The sequence below is a fragment of the Glossina fuscipes genome, unplaced genomic scaffold (assembly GCF_014805625.2).
Source record: "Glossina fuscipes isolate IAEA_lab_2018 unplaced genomic scaffold, Yale_Gfus_2 3, whole genome shotgun sequence".
NCBI classification, from domain to species: domain Eukaryota; kingdom Metazoa; phylum Arthropoda; class Insecta; order Diptera; family Glossinidae; genus Glossina; species Glossina fuscipes.
In genome coordinates, this window is record NW_023998417.1 from 15,028,065 (window position 1) to 15,045,134 (window position 17,070).

Sequence of the window (17,070 nt, forward strand, 5' to 3'; positions counted from 1 at the left end):
CTAGAGATTGATAGCGTGACGCGTTAAAAATCCGATGTCTTTAATCGGATTTCTACTCAGCATTTAAGCGTTCTTGATAATTGCGATGTAAACTCGGATATAATCAGTATATAATCACTATTGAGTAAGCGGTTTATTTTGGATCCACCCGTGCGATTCATTTAAGAAAACAAAAAAAGAGTTTCAGTAATATTTTTGGGAATTTTGATTTTTTTAACAATATCTTTAAAACAATACGAGGTATTATTGGTAAGTTAACTTAAACCTTATTTTTAACAAACAATTGATTCTTCTTTTTTGATCCAAACTTGATACTTTCATTCAAATATTCGCCAATCACAAAATAATCAATATTTTTAAATTCGTATATATACTTCATTAGCTCCAAACGTTTAGGTTAAAGGATTTCTTTAGCCTTAAATTTACGTTACCTAGGCAGTGTGTGTATGTCGTAGAGCATTCCTAATGGAATATGCCCTGCGAGAAGTAGGTCCTCACATAGATAGTAGCAGACAGATAATAACAAAATGGAAAATTCTTTGCCAATTGTGGACTAAGCTAAAAGTAAATTTAAGTGATTTTCTTTGGAGAAACGGCAAAAATTTATGGCCGACTTTATTGTTACGCCTACACTGCTTGTTGTACGAGGGTATATTAAGTTTTTTCGGATACATGGAACAGAAGTACGTGAGGCGGCAACCTATTATCCCGATTGGTTCAGAAGCACAGTCTGACCTATCGAGCTAAGCCTGTCTGCCCTTCTGTTTAACTTGTTTTCTTGTGTTTAATTTACAAGCAGCAATTTTGATAAAATTTGGTAAACTAACGTGTCTTGGCCGAGAACGAACGCTATTGTAAATGTTTCGAATCGGACAACTTTTTCAACAATTTCTCATATAAAGCGTTAATTTGAAAAGTCGATATCAATGTAGGATGATGTGAGTATATAATGGTAGGCCTTGGCAAGCCTTAGCGTTTTTACTTGTTTTGGCATGTGGTCGTAATATTATCGAAGAGAGGAAGGGATCCGTTCAGGGGATTCATTTTAATTAGTTCGAACATTCTGTGCGTTACAAACTAGTCTATGGCGTGGAGGGTTAATGCAACAAAATGTCTAGGCAACTTAGGCAACTAAAAACATAATAAAATTAGCACTATCATACGCCATATTCCAATAAATTGCCATCAAGGAAACGAATACAGTCATATCATTCTTAACAACACATTTTAATAAATAATACAAGCAAATAAATATAAGCTATTTCATTTACAAAAACAACCTTACGTTAAATCTTCTTAAAATATTTTTATAGATCTTATGGCAAAATCATGTGCTTCTTCGATGCGCTTTCTTAACAAATCTGAAAGTTAAGAAAACTTGAAATGCAGAAATCAATAAAGATGAGATCATACGTTAACTACCTCGTTCAGTTTCCACTTGTTTGCTTTCCATAGTCTCCTCTTCCGTTGACATATCTTCTTTGAACATGTCTTTTAGTTTTGGCAGAAATAGAAGAAGACAAATTAGTCCAATAAATTTAATAATTTTTTTGAAAATTAAAAGCTTTAGAAGAATCTTGCCAATCGTGAAGAGATTCAATTTTGTTTTCAATTTTGCTAGGAGAGCGTAATGGTCGCGGGAATCGGAGGGAAACGGCATTGGTTTGTAGTAAAGGGGCGGCGGTGGCCCATAGCTTGGCTGTGGTGGTCCGTAGTTAGGATGAGGGGGGCCATAACTAGAAGGAGGCGGTCCATAATTAAGATGTGGCGGCCCATACGAGGGCGATGGAGGACCATAATCAGGGGCTGGTGGCCCAAAAGCCGGGGCAGATGTAGAGGGCGGCAAGTAGTTGTTGTTAGGCGGCTGTGAATAACTATATCCCCCTAAGTCAGTACCGCTAGTATCTGAAATTCATTTAAATAATTTATTAAGCAACTAGCACAGATTTTATATATTTCATTCGACGGATTTCACTTCATAAAAAGCACATACTATGTGCTTGGCATTTAAATATTTAAATACAATTTAAATAAAATATAGTTAATTTCACTTTTTCAAATTTATTATAATCAAGAAATTTTTTTCCAATCTCTTATAATATCATTTCACACACCCGGTTCTGATATATGGGAGTTTTGTAAAGCATTTACGTATGTGTCCTGAGAGTAGGATGCGTCACTTTGAACCGAACTAAAGAAAACCGCGCAACATAAAAAGAAAATGAGAACTTTTTCTGACATGTTTATGACCGCCTTAATCTTCATGTACGCGTCTTAAAAATAAATCGACTGCAATCGTTCGTATTCAAAGTGCTTCTATATGAAAGTTTTTCTCTTCTTGTCTATTTACTGTTGTGGCTTTGGACTTGCAAGCCAATAATTTTCATTCACTTGCGCGTAACCGAATTCCAATTTCTTTAAACGTCAGCCTATAACGGGTCACGTATTAAAATTCAAAAATACTTGCTCGGTGACAAAAGCGATATTACAATGCAGTAGACTTAAAAATTTATACGTGCTTCCAATACGTTATATGTATTAAATAACGCTTCTTTTGGATTTTATAAACATTTAAACTGCGACGTGTGTGCGTGTTTGTGTGTGTGTATTGGTTACACTTTCGATATAATTGATATTTGTCTTTGTCATGATTGGGGTGTTCATAATGCAACAAAATGCTTCCGGTGATCCCTGTTTCTTAGCAGATCAGCTTAAATAAAATAATTATAGGACGTAATTGCAAGATTTGTGACTCTATGTGACTGAATGATACTTTTCTAAAACTTAAGTTTTTTCACGAAGCTAGAATTTATTCGTCGAAAATACTATGAAAATATTGCGCTTTACATAGTGCACACACATATATTAATTTTAATGTTTTAGCGAAGAACTAGTTGATTACGTCATTGAAGTCATCTACATTGTGGTTTCGCTTTTATACCTTTTTTTCACTCTAGGTAGTTTGTCCTTGTTCTTCCGTTATACTAGCAATGTTTATAGTCTAACAAGCTTTTTAGCAAGGATACGCCATTATCGGTGAGTAATGAGACGGAATATATAGGTTATATAATGTAAGAATAAATTAAAAGGCATATATGCATAGTGATCTATCAAACATTGGGCATTTAAAGCGACAAGGCCTCTTGCTATCTGCAACTCAGAGAGAATGTTTGAATACGTTTGTTTACAATTCTTAATAATTTGAATTTTAGCGTTGTAATAAGACCAGGACCTGAACTACATTAGCAGGTATTTCTTTAATTCTAACCCGGGAATCATAGGCTACAGGTGAGAAGCATGTATATGTATATATATAAATATATTGTGTGATATATTTTTAAATAAATTAAAAGGAGTGCACAAATATCTATAACGATATGAGCGATGGACATTACTTCTTTTATTTATACATATGTCAATGATTCAAGAGTGTTTGTTTTTATACTACTTTACCTTTATTCGTTTATTAAGCAAGGCACGTTCTCACTTTCGATTGTAACACATATATTTCTTATGGGTTTGTGCAAAGGAATATTGTCGATAGAAAGAAAGAAAAAAGAAATTTTCCATTTAAAAATATATTCGTGTGAAGTTTTCATTTATTGTTCATTGTGCCTTTTAAGCGATTAATAATAATAATAATAATAATAATAATAATTTTCTTATATGCTTTTATTAAGTTTTCGTGATATTAAATTACCTTAATTTATGTGCACTTATTTACATATATATGTTAGATTATATTCAAATACTTTCAGGAAAAGAAACACAAGAAACAGCGTATCATTGTTCTAAGCAAATACAACCTTTTTGATATTCCTAATTAATTCTCATGAATACGATTTATTTTTTAATTTTTTCAAAAAGTCCTTGGCTTGTTTATCTCCCTGGCGATATTCTAAGGCGCGAATCGTTTCTGAGGCTGTGATGATTGAAATATTATGAAAAGTTTGAAATTAGTCCCCGAGCATTATGTTAAATACCTGTGTACTCCGGCCGAGATAATTCCATATGAATTTGGTCATTTTCATTCGCTAAAAGATCAGCAAATGTTATATAGCACTCGGCAATATATTGATTCGTCATCCCAAAGTAGTCTTTATCTTTTATACTAAACAATATCAGACTATTTTGTTTCTCTTGTTGATCCTGAGTTAATTTTCTAAAAATCAAGGAATCAAAGGTGGGAATGTTAACGAATTTTATGAATTAGTTGATTAAGCATACATTGTGAATTGTTCATCGTAAAGGGGAAAACGTGTTTTACTTTGAACGGCAGTCTTTACAGCAGATACCCCTAGGAAACGGTTACTTGGTAGAAAGTGTGCCTTAACAAACGAATCGCAAGATCCATTTGTGTCCATGGGTACCAAATTGCGCGCATTCATAATTTCCAGCTACAGAGAAATGCGGGGAAACTTTAAAACATTGGTTTTTGTGAAAATACAAATTTACCTTCAAATCAGTCTCATTAAAGTTGGCTCGTATTGTCAGTTGCCCATATTCTGATTTGTTAATCTCTTTTTGATGGCCAAGTCTCTCTAAGTAATACTGATGAATTAAATCGGCCGTTTCAAAAGCGTGTAAATCCAAAATGCGTTCAATTTCAGTTAATACTTCTATATCGGACGTAACCATATTACCGGTTTTGAAGCACGATATCATCACATGAAGTGTTTGACGTAAATTTTGGAAAAATGCGGGAGGTCGACGCTTCTATAGTAAAAATAGTATAGCATCATATATAGTATATAGTATAAAGTACACTTTTTATATATAAATTTTGTGCGTACATCCAAATTGGATTGTATTAAATCATACATAATGACTGAGAGCTCCGCCCATATCGCATCCAAAATGCGAGCAAAATTGACTTCGTTCAAAGTATTGTATAACGTTCTTAACGAATTTTCCAAGTACATCATGAGCCTTTCCATGGAATTGGAATCTTCATGTAGTACCTCAGCGCCTTCAGCCAAAAATCGTCTGATGGGTGGCGCCATTTTCCTGGCCACAATCTCCAATAACTCCAGTATCTGATTTCTTTCCGTATCTAAAGCATTCTCAATGACATTTCTGATGGTAATCTCGCAACGCTCGGCTTCCAAGTTGCTACGAAATTCCCCCAAACGTTTAATAACGTCGTCAGTGCCTAATTCCTAAAGAATGTTTTCCTATGTCATTAGAAAATATGTTTTCTTATCAAAATTCGGTTAAAAATCAGACCTTTATGAAAGCTGGCAAACTTTGGCGTATATAATCAATGTTGTTGATAGCCAAGCACCATTCAGTCGTGACGTGAAATAGCTCGCTTTCGTCTTTTGTTAGATCTTCTACACGACGTGACATTCTTTGGGCATAGAATACGCAACAGCGACAAATATCCTAGATGTAAAGAGTGCATATATATAATTTCAAGCATTCATTCTAACAGATTCCGCCTACGTACATCCACAATTTTCGCTACAAATGTGTATGAACCCTCAGCATCGGGCCAATCTAACTGTTGCCAAAAAATTTTTATTTGATAAAATATTGCCAACGTATCGACAGCGGATGAGCTATATTTAACAGTTTCATCTACGGCTACCAGTTTATCCAGTTCGATGGCTTTTTCGATACGATTCAACGCCTTAACGACTGATATATCCAGCCAATGCGTCACCCCGGTCATAAACCATGTGTGAAAATTCTCCATAGCCAATTCTTCGTTCGGACATAGGGACTTTCCTGAAAATAAGTATAAAAAAAAAATGCGATGAGGTGAATACGGTGGACGCAAACAAAAAAAAATATATATACCTAATGTCAGGAAGCGCTTCAAAACTAGATATAATTCAAACAGAGTCGTGCCCATATTTATTTCGCTTAGATCCGGCAAAGCTTCGTTTTGTTCGTCCGGTATATGTAAACGCTTTATATTGCCGCAAACTTCACTTACAATCGATTTCACTATTTCGACCAGTTTCTTATCATAGTATTTTAAAAGAACGGCTGAGAAATTTAAACGCATTTTGCTTTTTAAATTCAAAAAAACAAGAAATTAACCTCGACGCCCCAGGAAACATTTGGATAACACTTACTGGTAAAAATGTTTATCGAAATACTCCATTGCTCTTTGCAAATCCGAACGTGTCATTTGTATTAGTTTAATCAAGTATTGAAGATTTTCGTCGTCTGATTGCTCGCCATTTGGTTGGCGATTACCTTCAATAATATGCTCCAACCATTCTTTTGTACCGGCATGAATCGCATCTTCTATAGCTCTATCTATGTTGTATTCTGAGTCCTCTGCTCTGTTAATCCAACCATATATATTAGGAGGAAATAAATCAATACTCTCCGGAGGCGGCAAAGTATTAACTTTGGCGAAAATATCTAATACGTCGCAAAGAGTTTTTACGATTTGCTTGTCGCTTACATTCTTAGCGCGCAATTTTCTTAAAACCGAGAAACATGAGGGTAAAATTCGTTTAGCACCATCCCAAAATGTCTTCATGTCGTCCGATTCGTTCAGGTGGCATTTTAGTACCGGCGTAATCACATCGAGTATAGAGTTGAACAACGAAAAGCTTAAGGGATGTTCTTCATGTATACTCGCGTAGACAGACCACTGGCTGAGAGCGCAATCAAAACTCGAAAGGCCCGATTGAACGGCATGTTGGGAGCGAATCGTCTCGCCATTTGCACTAAACTTGCCATTCCACCAAAAATTGGCTACCTGCGACGATTCCAGCTCGTGCAACAAGAGCAACTTAAGTAAATGTCTATGTTCTTGAACGGCAACATGTTTATTCTTTTCTGCACTCAAAGCCAAATTAATCAGAATACTGCCACGACTTTTCGTTTTGTTACCCTTTTCCAAATTGTACCAAATAGTGCAACCAGAAACTGGAATAGACTAAGCAAGATAAAATCAGTACAAAAGTGAGTCGCCGCGTTGTACAATTCGACGTTTACCTTAAGTGTTATTGCCGTTCTTCCTATCAATTCGTTGTCATGCTTACCGGTGGAAGCTGTCATTGCTATTTCTTTCATCAATTTACGCAAACCTTTTACACCTAAAATAATATTTATGTTATTTAGACAAATATTTGGGCTTGAATTGTAAATTAATTCTCCCACCTTTGACATCCAAGAGTTTATTAACCTTTTCCTTAACGGTTTCTGCCGCGTCAAAGTCCCTAAGGGGCATAACAAATTGAGCAATGGTAAATAGAGCATATTAAAATTTGTACTTACCACACTTCTAAGATAAGCACTTCTTTACGCGGGTTATCTATTACTGGCCTGCGGATAACGAAAAAGAATAATTTATGAAATTATTTTTCAAAGATCTCTCTCAAAGCAAGATGTTTAGCGAGAACGTACAGTGAGAAATGCTCTTCCCAAACGGGGTTCAATGTTTCAGTTTTTACTGACGAATTATAGCGATGCGAACCATTCGATTCCAAGTAGAGTGTGACAAATGGATCGGAAAATCCGTTACTGTCCTTTGGCATTAAATTTTCAGCTTTAATTATTTCAACATTTAATCGTACATTTGGTGGTTCCTTTTGCTCAGCCATTTTCAGAATATCCTCATGCCGTTCATTCGATATTTTAAATGCCTCCTGAGCAAATTCAATAAGTGACTCTCGGCAAACATCGCTTGATTCGCAACCTATGTTATTCGCAATTTCGTAGAGTATCTCTTCATAAAGATCTTCGATCTGTGAAATATCAAAAATGAAAAAATACAAAATAATCTCAACAAAATAGTTTACAAATTTATTGAGTCCAACATATCGATATACACTATCTACATATATTTTGTACATTTTCACTTCTATAAACAATTGAATGATGATATATGTCCATTAGTGTTTCTACAATAATATGCATAAATATGTATATATATATCTGTATATATTTGAATATATGTATATATATATATGCACGTCTTCATCACACGTTGTTCAAGTTAATTACAATATTTCTACGATTCGCTTATGTATTGTTCTTTCAACAAATTTGTACACAATTGATCGCGTAAAAGAATAATAACGAACTATTAGCATAAGTAAATCAAAACAAAAGAGGTTGTCTTTATTACATACGCACATAGAACACGCGGGCTTACGTATTCACGGAGATAATTTAAAAGAAAAATGCAAAGTAGATAGTCGCGAAGAATAATTGAGCGAAATTCGCTACATTACATTAAAGCTGCAATTAGTGGCCATCTCGGATAAGAAGTTTTACAACAAGTTTTGAAACAAAGGACGAAAGTTCACTTGATAATACTTACGAAACTAAAATTATGAGAAGTATACATGTATCTAGTGAAAAGGGGCGTAACTAATATCTCTACGATCTATAAATTGACATATGTGCTACTCATTGTTTTTTTGTTGTTGTGAATGTTACTACTTTGGTTTTCTCATGCGGCATACTCCATGATTCCCAAATTCCCTTTGTAATCATTGCAATTTTGCCATTCTCCTCTAGGATTAAAAACAAGCTCGCGTTGGAAGTCTTCGTCATTGTTTGAGATATGTATCGTGTATATAGAGTAGGGTAAGAGTAAGAGAGAGAGAGAGAGAAATTGTTCGAATCATGTATAAAAGACTTATGTAATCACCATAACGAGTATTTGTGGCTTGCAAAATCGTAAAATAAGGCCATGAATGGCCCCCTAACTCCTCATATCCTTGATTATCGTGAAGGTCTGAATCGATTTACTCATGTCCGTCTTTTTGTGCCTGCCTTGATATATCAAATTATATCCAAATCGATCAAAACGTAAATAGGGTTCCTCTCTTGTCTTTCTGGTAATTCGACAATAGCCAAGGGAAACGCGCCTTTACACCTCACTGCCTGCCAAAGAACGTAGAACAATAATAATCTAAAAAAAATGTTGATATTGCGTATCATTCCATGCATTATTTATTATATGACTTTTTTTGACATTAATTTCTGGGAATCTTCACCAAATTGGACGACCGCAGTGTAGTAATTTTCAACTTTGTTAACATAATACACACAGTGTGGCACACTAAACAGAAGCTAAACTAATTTGGAATTTGGTTAGCGGTGAACGAACTTTAAAGATTAAAGCAAGCAAACCTTTTCTATTTGCCAAGTTACTCACAGTCATTGAATGGCAAACAGTTTCCGCATGCTTCTCTATTAAGTGCTTGTGCACGCCCCGAAAGTGATTGGTTGATATACTACCGTTACGGTTTAAAATCCTTCTTCTGGACGGCGCTTGCAATGATAGCGTGGAAGCACTCTTTTTGTTGTCTCCATGAGTACGGCGACTATTCGGGCTTGAATAATATGAATTTGAATTTTTCGCATTTTCACCATAAATCGTTCGAGGGAGCGAGAGAAAACTCATTTTTATTAACGTCGGAAGCCGCGAAAAAATGTTTGTTTCTCTAGTGCTCGCACACATGCATATAAATAAGAAATAATATATATGTACTTACATAGCTATATAAATACATTTATATAGCTATATATATAAACTGATTATATTATATATAGAAATGATCACTGAACCACTTCATTCAATTCGTGAAAACAAGTTACGTGAACCATTAAGATGAGCAAAAATTCAGATTAAAAGAAAAAAACACTTTGCAAACCAATATTCCAAGTCCATTAAAAATATTTGCATATAGCACACATTGCAGGACAACGTAATTTCCAACTTCGATCACTATATGGGTATATACGCATGTTTGTTTATTTGTGCAGAGAGCGTTAATGTCGAGAAGCCATTGCACTATTGTTCACTTTTTTTTTAAAGAAATTAATAATTTTGTAGTGCGTTTGGCATTGACCGAAGGAGAGCGAATGACCACGACACATGTAGTGCTGGGCACTTACGGGCGATTATTCCGATTAAAACTGCGTTGACGTTGACCGTGAGCTGATTTTTACGTTTTTGAATATAAAAATTTTCAATATTTGTTTTCTTCGTAATCAACACAGCGCCGCTCGCACGTTTGCTCACGAGATAACTGCAAGTTCTTCGATTCAAAGAACTTTCCGTTCATTTATTGTTCTCTTATTTAAAATTTTCTTTTCGCTTCTAATTTTAGAAGAATTTCTTATAAAAGCTCAATTTGTTAATGAATTCACTTTTTTTTTAAAAGAATTGAATAAAAAACAATATTAATAGGAAAGCTATCGTGTAGCGAATTTTGATTACCCACCCTTTTAAGCAGTTTTCGTTCCAATTGTTAATTCGACATCAGCATATATATCGGTTGATATCTATTCTGCTTTTAATTGGATCTAATAAATATTAATGCTAACTTTTGCATTCGCTCGAAGTGAGTGGCATATTAAATTCATTCTATTTCAATTTAAGGGTAAGCTATACAAGCACAAACAGTACACAGTCATAAATCTCTTGAGACCTTATTACCTATTATACGCACATAAGTAATATTTTACGTCAGTTACAAAGAGAATCTCAAAATTGCCATGCTAGCATTCTGCAGTGGTAAATATAAAAGCTGATGCACAATTTCACTACATACGTTCATGTGCTTGTGAGTGCTGTTGTAATGTAACACGTAAAGTTCAGTTCACTGGCCGAAAAATTGAAATTGAAAGTGTATTAATGATTGATAAATGCAAATTTATCAAGTTAGACGACACACGCCCATATCACCCCGATCTTTCGTCTATCTGTAGTCGAAATTAGAGACTCTGTGCTCGTACAGCTACGATAAAAACATTACACTGTTTATTATGGGGAAAAACGCTGAGATCGACAATCTGACTTTCACCTCTAGACACACTTCTGCGAGACACATATGCGTCCTCATATGAGTTCATTCCGACATCGATAGGAGATGAACTAGAATTTGCGCCTCTACATAATAAAATATATTATGTTGTATTAACATGGACTTAAATTTGAAACTTCGTCTTGCCGTCCAACTTCATGTGCGCCTCCAATTGCTACCGCCTGATATACAATGTAGTACTAGCAGCGTATAGGAGGATTGATTGATTTTTGATAAACACATCTATATTCCACTTTGAAATCCCCAAAGTTGAAATGTAACCTATTTCTTTCTTAAAGATAACAGACAAAAGGACAAAATCTTTCCCTGGATAGTGACCGCATCATATTTTCTGTTCAATAGTTGGGATTATTCGACATAAAGAACAAAATTAAATTCTTGCGCTTATGTGATTCGACATTTATTCATATATTTAATCACTGATAGCTTCGCCAATTTTGAGAGCCAATTCTCAAGTCCTTGTATCATGACATTTTAATTTCATTTTTCAATTTACTTGTAAAGATTTGAAAGAATCAATTATTGCTCCCACTTGATAATCTGATAATCAAGATTTAGCCGTTATTGTCTGCCTGTTTCATAATTCCCAAATTAGCAAAAGGGCTGGGCGAGACCACAACGACAAAGTCGAACGAAATATCTCGTTCAGTGCGAAAGTTTGCGACGATTTCTCATTGGAGAATTTTGTTTAGATTAAAAAACTTTTATGAGATATGATAATAATCGAAACATTGACTATCTGCATTTATTCGGATTTAAGCCAAATATCGATTAGTTACGTGTAAAAAAAGTAAATTAGTAAATGAAGATTTACGTATTAGTCAACCTATTTATGCGATAGATAAGCAGTAAAGAAATATTGCCTAAAACTTACACCTATGTCAAGAGATTTCATAGTGAATTCTTGTTTTCGTATTTTGATCACTTCTGCGATCATTCGAAGCGATTGTTCTTCATTTCTCGTAGGCCCTTCAGCATTCACAATTTCCCACTCGTCATTGGATTCACTTTCCGACTCCTCAGCAAATGGGGTCGAATCGATTTTCAAGAAATCTTCTTTGCAATGAAGTTTCTGCCGCCATTTTGAAGAAAGCAAGAAAGTGTGGATATTATCCGAAATAAAATAGTTTAATGCAGATCACGGAGATCAGATTTTTCATCCGAACGAAAAAAACACATTTTACTTTTGCCTAATGCAATAGGACAAAACCAATTGAAAAACGCATCGTATTTGCATATGTGTCGATTTCAGAAACCATCTGCTGCAGAGCACTTGACTTTCGCTTTCATTTAAAACGTTTGATTTCGTTTCTGACTTATGCATTTTGAAGATTTTCAAAAATGAATATTAGAATGTTGAACATTGGGAAAACTTACGTTCATTCCAACGGATTTCTCGAAGAACTCTTCTTTCCTCTCCTTAACCTCTTCTATACTCAAATCTCGCTTCAGCTCTAAAGATTGCACCGCAGCGCAATCCAACTCCTCCCTGCTGCTGGTGGGGGACTCTTCTTCTTTGATAACTTGCCATTCCTCATGAGCTTCAGTTTCGTTTTCCGATTCTACGGCGAACGGTGCCAAGTTTGTTTTCAAAGAGTTTTCTTCGATATGAGATTTCTGGCGCAACAATGATCCAAACTTTTCAAAAAATCCACCGTCTTCATCCTGGAGCCTGCAAAAATGTTGCACACATAAAAGACTTGATTAAAGATGCAAATACATTTAACATTTCTTTACGGACATTACAACGTAAGCTCTTTTCAACGCATATTTAACAATAAAACGCTCCCAGTCACAAATAAAACCAAGCTGCAAAATTGCGTATCCCTCTAAAAAGAGTGCTTTTATCGCTTAAGTTATCATTACGTAGTATCACTACGGAATTCAAGCACCCAACCGCTGGCTTTTGAACTTAATTGGAAATGTGTGGGAGAAGATAAAGCTTAAAACGTTGTGAAGGTAGGAAAATATATTTTTTATAATTTATTCGATTCATATCTGCTCATTTTAAGAACATTGGAAAAATCTGACATACCCCCTATGGTTGTGCAATTAGTATCAATTCGTTCTCTTAGGTTGGCTAACAATTCGGTGTGCACACGCATATCACATTATTAATAATAATAGTAATTATACAAAAAATTTCGTTGCCGGTCGTTACGAAGAGTCCACGCCACATTAGGGCTATGCTCGCATTTCGAAAATGTATATAAAAATAATACTAAGATTGCAGTAAGTTCGTTTCATCATCTCATTCAACATATATATGCAGATATTTTATGTGAAATTTGTTTTCGGTTTCTGGAATAGTGTTTATCGATAGATTCAAATTTTCATTGCGAAAACACTTATCAAAATATCTGGCCCTATAAAGCGTTCACAACTCCATCGCACTATCAAAAACTACACTACCAAATAATGAACTTTTACTCTTAACATTCAAATGTTTACTCCAAGCTGATCCTTCAAAAGTTTACTATTAAATTGAACTCTAGCACATGTGTTAGCGACCACTCATGTAATGCACTTTGCGATTGTTATCCACGCACATTGAATACAGTATATACGAGGCGACTACAGTTTTCTTTTTTCCTGAACTTAAAGTACACACATATATAATTCAAATCTCCAAGCACGATATACCTCTTGCGTCCACAAATGACCATTCTGCGAGTACAAGCTTGCCCAAGTTTTTTAAAACGTCTCTTAAACGTCATACTCTTCCAAAGAATATTTTATCACTTTTGTTTCACATAAATATTTTTTACAAATACATTCCAGTTCTCACATTATTCGATACATTTTAAATAACTTGTAAAAGTGGCAGTGGAAAGTTTAAATATACGAAACAAAAACCTCCCCTTTTCAGTATCGATTTTAATAGACACAAACAGACGTTAACTTAGTTATAAACAAACTGATATGAAAAAGTTTCGGTTTAAACCCAAGACCTAATGCTACACTTGAACATCATCAATTATTTTTGTATACAATGCCACCAGCGTCACACTCTGTTGGCTGCAATGGAGCCTCTACGCTTCATGGTATACGTTTGTATTATTTTATGGGGAACATAAAAACAATCATACCATCACGGTATTCTTCGTTGCATTACCGCGGCAAGATAATTTGGATAAAGAATCGTCGTCAACAGGCGTCGAGGTAAATGTAAGGGCTGAGGGTATACGGTACGAAAAATACACGTACGAAGCATATTAGTACATACATATATTAATGAAGTTTGTTAACAATAAAAAGTTCATGTTGTAACTACGCAGGCATAGGCATAACTGATAGCTGTCGCTATAGCATATATAAACCGAAATAATAATATTTTTACATATTTGAATGGTCTTTAGAGTTAGTTATTACAGGAGCGATTCTTCAGTCATCGAAGAATCAAGGCATAGTTAATTTCTTTGTTACTTTGTTAATTGGTTTCTTAACGTCCAAAGACAGGCGTAAGATCACTATTTAGCACTATCAATGTCCCCTTTCTCCTTTCTTCTTCTTGCATCAGCAAAGTATATGGGGAAAATCGAAACGTAGCCACAATGGCTGAAATGTTTGGGCAAATAGAGAAAATATAAGGCTTACTATTCTAGCAACTATAGAAAGTTAATTTGACTCTTATGTATTTTTAATGGTTATCGAGGTTTCTCCATACTGCGCTTGCTTAGCTGCGCTTGCTTGCTAAAGGATCAGAGGCATTTTCATCTACGTCTTTAGATTATTGTATCTTTCGTGTAAAAATACGATCGAAGTTCGAGGATCTTACTATAGCAAGGAGAAGAAGTATAACAACAAAATAACTGGCAATACATAACGGGTTCGATAGCTATTAAGTGAACGAAGAAACAAATGAAGGATGAAGGACATCTAAAGACATACTAAGTTCATCATGACAAATACGACAGACATATGGTTGGTTGTGCATTGTTGACCTTTGATATGAAGCAATAGTTTTCGCCAGCGTTGAGATTTCTACAAATTTCGGATATCGCCTGGAGCACGGCTTATACACAAAGCGCATGAATTCATTTGAAAATCCGTTAGCTTTCCCATTATTTGTCGCGTAATAATAAAAATATGGTCAACATTTTATTTTTCGGTTCGGTTCATTAAACACTATTTAATGAACAAATGTCGAAGGGTTATAAACAAAGTTTATGATAGAAAACGGTAGTAGTAGTTGATCTTTTGATTTTGCATATGCAGAAAGAAATGCAGCATTACTACCGTTACAATTGCGCTGATTTTGATGAGAATGCAATTGTGGTTAGAATTGTAAACGAAACAATTTTTACGTAAACTTATACGTAGAGAAAGAGTCCATCCAGGCCGTACATAAATTAGCCATTCTTAAATAGAGCAAAGATATTGAGAAAACGTACACTTTTTGAATAAATTTATTCTGCTTAGAAGCATTTGTCAATACTAAGGCGTGATCGGCTTTGGCATGTAGTCGTGCGAAAGCATACATACATGTTTGCACGTGAGCGTCGATATCGTCACGAACATTCATTTAAATAAATCACACTGGGGAATAACCAGAAAAAGCGGTAAAATCTAATTCACCGGATATGGAAGAGAGATCAATTCCACTAAGTTATGATGGTTTTTCGATAGCTTTTTTGTATGTATCAAGCCTAATTGCTGCTGACTAAGGTTTTTTGAAAAGTCAAATCCTTTTTATACGCCTACTTTGCAAATGGCAGTTTCCCAATTCTCGGAGGCATTGCCGGAATTTTAAAAGCACCACACTTCACGGTTGTTTCGAGTGAATATTGATTTAAAAATTGCAACGGAAACCATGCCTGAAAGCATAAGTTCGCAAATGTGTGCACACACGCGCAAACCAAGAAGTAGCGGAAGGCTACTAGGCATGGTCGAAGGCATGATCGTTTGCGGTGAAGTTGACATGAGCAACTTTGACTTGAAATGAACAATTTTGGCATATTTGTCTTCTCCACACCGCCTTCGGTTTGTTGCCTTGCCAGCCGCACGTTTCAATACCTATCACCTGTAGCTATTTAATTGATAGCGAGAAATTTTTGTTCCTAAATGGGAATGGTGTACCTTCAAAAAGGTTTCACTGTGCATATATGTAATAAATGTGTTTAGCTATTATTTTACTCACTCACTTACTCACAGCACCGAACACGAATTTTACTATAGACATTTAATTGTACAAAAAAACACGGACGCATGCATGTGTATAATTTCAAATAATTAGAAGAATAAACGAAATGACTTAACATAAAAGAAGCTGAGAAACGAAACGGAGACAATTTTCTTTGGGAAAAGATCTTAGGTTGAGAATACTATTTTAATTTCAGTTCATTACCTGGATTCATGCTCTGTTGGTGGATTAGTTTTCAATTCCTGCAGCTTCTCATAGAAATTCTTCCACATTTGCTCTTCGTTCATGTTGTTGTTTACAACTATTATTTAACTTTTTTAATGATTTGTCACCTGAAGGTCTCTCGAGACAAATGGAATTTTCGATTGCTTTCCGTTTCGCGCACTATTTTAGCAAGGGTAACCAGCTATGAGTCTATGAGTTGTATACTCGTGCCTTTCTTTCTTATGCTTTCGATAAAATTTGTTGAAAAGCGCAAATATTTTAGACACAACGAAACCTATTCAGAAAACGAAGCGAACTAAACTTGAGCCACCGCAAAGTTACTCTATAAAGTAAAGACTGTCGACTGTCGCATAACAGATATAAATAAAATTGTGATTAGCGTGTATAAAAGATGTTAGAGATGACGTAGTATAACTGCGGTGCATGGAGAATGAAAGTTACACACATTTCGGTGATTTTTATAATTTGATGACTACAAATACTTGCACTCTCCGCTTGCAAATGCTTTGTTTGGGTGAATTTTCTGTATGTGATAGCACTAAGTGCAATACGATGAAATAAGTGTGAATCAGGTCTTTTGAATGTTACCAAATCAGAATTCCTAGCGTTAGTATTGCTGTCTGTGTGCGTCTGGTTTATTGCAACCTCATTTGCTCTCATTTATTGCATTTTTATTTACATTCGCCAAGATTTATAAGCATCAACACAATCATTAGATTAAAGAGTTATTCGCAAACAGTGAAATCTCCATTTCGTTTGCGTTCACAAATTATTAATATATTGCGAGAACATCCCATCAATTTTTTAATCTACCTTTTTCACCCAAAATTCACAACTGCTTATTCGTACATATTCGCATATTCTATCTCTAATTAACTTCAATATCTCTTTCCG

At 35.0% G+C, this 17,070-nt stretch overlaps 2 protein-coding genes across 4 annotated transcripts; both read right to left on the reverse strand.

The window, feature by feature from the left end:
- Positions 1 to 865: 865 nt before the first annotated feature.
- LOC119634376 (DNA-directed RNA polymerase II subunit RPB1) lies at positions 866 to 2,488 on the reverse strand. Its single transcript, XM_038028478.1, has 3 exons — positions 2,115 to 2,488; positions 1,423 to 1,905; positions 866 to 1,361 (listed from the first exon to the last, which is right to left on the reverse strand). Exons 1-3 carry the CDS (start codon positions 2,263 to 2,265, stop codon positions 1,297 to 1,299), a joined length of 699 nt encoding a protein of 232 aa, XP_037884406.1. The 5' UTR covers positions 2,266 to 2,488; the 3' UTR covers positions 866 to 1,296.
- A 1,342-nt stretch (positions 2,489 to 3,830) lies between these two features.
- On the reverse strand, positions 3,831 to 16,464 carry LOC119634372 (protein unc-13 homolog 4B). Of its 3 annotated transcripts, XM_038028471.1 has the most exons (16): positions 16,156 to 16,259; positions 12,186 to 12,480; positions 11,683 to 11,880; positions 7,372 to 7,712; positions 7,243 to 7,290; positions 7,126 to 7,184; positions 6,961 to 7,061; positions 6,084 to 6,901; positions 5,803 to 6,017; positions 5,450 to 5,730; positions 5,227 to 5,385; positions 4,794 to 5,159; positions 4,456 to 4,716; positions 4,228 to 4,397; positions 3,984 to 4,162; positions 3,831 to 3,922 (listed from the first exon to the last, which is right to left on the reverse strand). In XM_038028471.1, the coding sequence occupies exons 1-16, from the start codon at positions 16,236 to 16,238 to the stop codon at positions 3,831 to 3,833; spliced, it is 3,666 nt and encodes a 1,221-aa protein (XP_037884399.1). In that variant the 5' UTR covers positions 16,239 to 16,259. The 3 variants fall into 3 exon arrangements, with proteins under 3 accessions (XP_037884399.1, XP_037884397.1, XP_037884398.1); XM_038028469.1 differs by lacking the exon at positions 11,683 to 11,880 and having other exon boundaries at positions 16,156 to 16,464; XM_038028470.1 differs by lacking the exons at positions 11,683 to 11,880; positions 12,186 to 12,480; positions 16,156 to 16,259 and adding an exon at positions 9,134 to 10,034.
- Positions 16,465 to 17,070: the final 606 nt, after the last annotated feature.